A 3758-nucleotide genomic window follows, 5' to 3' on the forward strand; every position below is an offset into this window, starting at 1 on the left:
GTACGGCACAGACTTCTGACTTTCTGCTGTTCTTGTCGCGAGTTTTGTTTTATCTGGGATTATTCTATTGTGGGTTTTTTTTCTGTTGTTTTCCAATTTTTGCTGCGTGTTTTTGCTGCGTCGTAATTCCACTGGCAATTTGAGGTCTGTGTGATTGGAGAGGATTGACACGAATGAGGTTTTTGTTTGAGGTTCTGATAATTCTTCGTAAAAAAAGAAGTATATGCCGATAGAAACTATACATGCAGGGATGGTTAAACAGAGATTTTTATTATTTTTTTTAAAGATTTATACGTGAAAATACTGAATATAACGAGGTAGAGACAGATCGCTGAACAGGATTTATCTGTTTATTGAATCGATCAAAACTAAATCCAGACTGTCGACGCGTCTTCTCGCAGTGATGTCATCGAGGCTTGACACCCTGGTTGAAGTGACATCATTAGTGAGGATGTGACATCACCACGTCACGTGTGTCAGTGCACGGAGGGGATCTTCACAGGTGCATGCCACAGACAAAGGGTTTCGCAATCTTGCATTGGTTGTCATTTGGTGCACCTAGAGTTAAAAATGTATTAAAAAAACATTTAGATATATTTATGAATTAGTGATTAATTCATAATTATTTGTATTAATATAAAATAATTGCGTACGTCGGTAGTTGAGCTCCAGGCAGTGTTCTCTGTGGTGAGCGTTGTCGGGCTGCCCTGGACCCCACAAACCCTTGAAGTCAAAGGGGGTCCCATCAGACCACATCCACGCACCCTCCTGAAAGAACCGCCGAAAGGTCAATTCAATCCCATAAAAAAAACTTTAAAAAATAATTCTATTATGTAGAAAAATAGAGTCAAAGAAAAAAATCCTTTCCTATCCCAATGTGAGTAATCTTGTCCCACCCTGCTCTCGTGTTAAAGAAAATTGTTTTTATTCATCTCATTTTTATCATTTCTGATTTTTATGTGCAGGTTTTGTTACGTCTTTGTCTTATTTTTTTTTATGTGAAGCATGTGCATTTAACTTTGTTGTTGTAAAGCACGTTGGGCTTTCTTGTATATTTTTATTTATATTTTGTAAATTTCTTGTGCTAGACAAAAAAAGTTTATTATTATTATTACAAAAGTTGTACTATTACAGGATTAAACTTGTAAATATACAAGAAAAAAAATGTTTAAATTTAAATTTGTAAGATAAAAAGTCCTAATATCATGAGATTACACTCTAATATTAGTTAAACAAAACAGATTTTATGAGGTTAAAATTGTAAATTTACAAGATAGAAAGTCATAATATAAGATTAAAGTCTTAATTGTGTGAGAAAAAAGTGAAATATTAATACTACATATCAGGTAATATAGCTATAAAATGCAAAAAAAAAAAAAAAACCTAAAGTTTGGCATTTGGGTCTGGCTTTTTGTTTTAAATAGTCTATTTTTTAGGCTTTGTTGAATAATTAAATTAATTATTTTAAGTATTTGGGATGTATACAGCTGTGAATTCACACTGTTGTAACTTTTGCAGAAGAGCCTAACAGGTGGGTTTGTGTTAATTTCGAAGCCCAGGTTTGACGTTTTTTTGATCACTCGCCTTTGCGGTGTCATGGCCTCCAATGTGAGTTTGTCCGTCCTTGCCGGTTGCTCTGTGGATGAGGTGTTGGATGAAGTCGTGTTCCTCTTTGCTGTGGATTGATGCCAGATTGCCATGAAGGCGAATGCAGGTGCGCTGACGAGAAAGTCAGGGAAAGTGTGAGGAGAAAAAAAAAAAAAAAATCATTGTGCAGTTTTGCAGTTACAGCTGAAAATGTCCGTGAAGTACCTCTGCATCAGCCCAGTCCTTGGCGGTGTGGTGGTACTGGTAACAGCTGTCTTTAAAACGGACCCAGCCATCAGGGCAGGTCTTGCATGTGTCTAAAATACAGTATTTAGAGGAGGAATAACACAAAGGTTGATTTTATCTGGTGAAGCTCTGAAAGCTAAGAAAGTGCAGTAAGAAGGGTTTTTTTTAACCCTTTGAAACCTGTGCCATCACTTTTCATCTGCTGATTAAATTCTCTTGACTTCTTCAAAAACATGCAAAGAAGGCAAAAAAAAGCAACTTGAAAGTAAATTATCCAGTAATTAGCAAGGAACTGGTTTCAGCCTGAAAATTAGCAAAAATAAATAAATTAAAAGAATATTAAAAAAAAACACACAACCAAAACAGAGATGACCTGAACTGCCTAGAAATTATAATAATCCCATAAAAAAATAAACCTATACATACCTATATAAAATAAAATAAAATATATATATATATATATATATATATATATATATATATATTTTTATATAAAAATATAAAAAATATTTTTTAAATATATATGATTATAAATATATTATATATAATTATAGTTTAAATATAGTTCTCTAGAAAAAAATTACCTCTAAAAAAATCTATTTTTCTTGCTTTGCTCATTGCATCTTTCTTGTGTTTTTCAAAAGAAATCAAACTCAGTTGATTTCCATTTAATGATCGATTGATCTATTGTTTTCATCCCTAATTCAAAACTCTAAACCCTTTTCTTTAAAAAGAAAAAAGAAGAAAAAACGTAAAATGGAAATTAACAAATGTTCCAAATAGTCAAAGAAATTTGTAGATTCAGAAAATTATTTTTACAAAAGCTGGGCGGGAATGTTCAAGGGCAAAAAAAAAAAAAAAAAAAAAAAAAAAAAAACTATATTTATAACAAATTATCATTATTACATATTTAAAATTATGTTATAGACTAATTATAATACATTAATCAATTTTTCCAGGTCATTTCCTCATGTATTTATTTTTAATTTATAGTAATTTTAAGGTTATTTTACTCTTTACTTATTTTTTTCCACTTTGGTGTCATTTTTTCTCTTGTTGCTCGTTGCCCTCTTTACATGTTTTTGAAAGAAATTAAGCCAGTTTGCTCAGGTTTCAAAGGGTTAATGGCCACTATGAACAGGACCAGTGGTTACAGACAGTAAACTCAGTTTCAGTGTTTATTTGGGCGAATTAATTTTGTTTTAAGACAGAACCTGTGAGCTTCGTTTCAGTGAAAAAGTGTCTGAAGACAATGAAAGTCTGAATATTATAAATCAGAAATACAAACCTTCACAGATCTCCTGTGAACAGAAAGAAAATATTATCAGCACTGAACTCAACTTGAGCTTTATGTGTATTTCATTGTGTATTATCCACTAAGGTACCACTAAAATAAGACAAAATATGCTAAAAACATGACGATGGCCTCGGAGATGTCTGATATCTTAAATAAATGTATATTTTACTTACATTTGCTCCGACCCACAGTCCGCTGGTCAAACAGAAGACCGCGACGAAAAAAAGATTTGATGCCATCTGTATAAAAACGCAGTATATTAATTCAATATAATGCACCACAGGTATACACATATGTATGTATGTATGTGTGTGTATATATATATATATATATATATATATATATATATATATATATATATATATATATATATATATATATATATATATATATATATATATATATATATATAGATTTACTTTTTCAATTTAAGTTCAAATTCATATATACATATGTATATATGTATATGTGAATTTGAACTTAAATTGAAAAAGTAAATCTAGAATATTAAGCAAGTAATTTTGACCTGCTACCATCGTCAAGCTCGAAGTACATGTACACATTTACCGCACTGCTGTCACCAGTGCAGCGTGTGTATCATACTGCGTGTATTTACAGTACGTTACAT

At 31.4% G+C, this 3758-nt stretch overlaps 1 protein-coding gene across 1 annotated transcript; it reads right to left on the reverse strand.

Moving 5' to 3' along the window:
* Positions 1 to 496: 496 nt before the first annotated feature.
* On the reverse strand, positions 497 to 3369 carry LOC121947273 (galactose-specific lectin nattectin-like). Its single transcript, XM_042492241.1, has 5 exons — positions 3300 to 3369; positions 1813 to 1904; positions 1585 to 1719; positions 654 to 768; positions 497 to 558 (listed from the first exon to the last, which is right to left on the reverse strand). Exons 1-5 carry the CDS (start codon positions 3367 to 3369, stop codon positions 497 to 499), a joined length of 474 nt encoding a protein of 157 aa, XP_042348175.1.
* Positions 3370 to 3758: the final 389 nt, after the last annotated feature.

The sequence above is a fragment of the Plectropomus leopardus genome, chromosome 8 (genome assembly GCF_008729295.1).
Source record: "Plectropomus leopardus isolate mb chromosome 8, YSFRI_Pleo_2.0, whole genome shotgun sequence".
NCBI lineage: Eukaryota > Metazoa > Chordata > Actinopteri > Perciformes > Serranidae > Plectropomus > Plectropomus leopardus.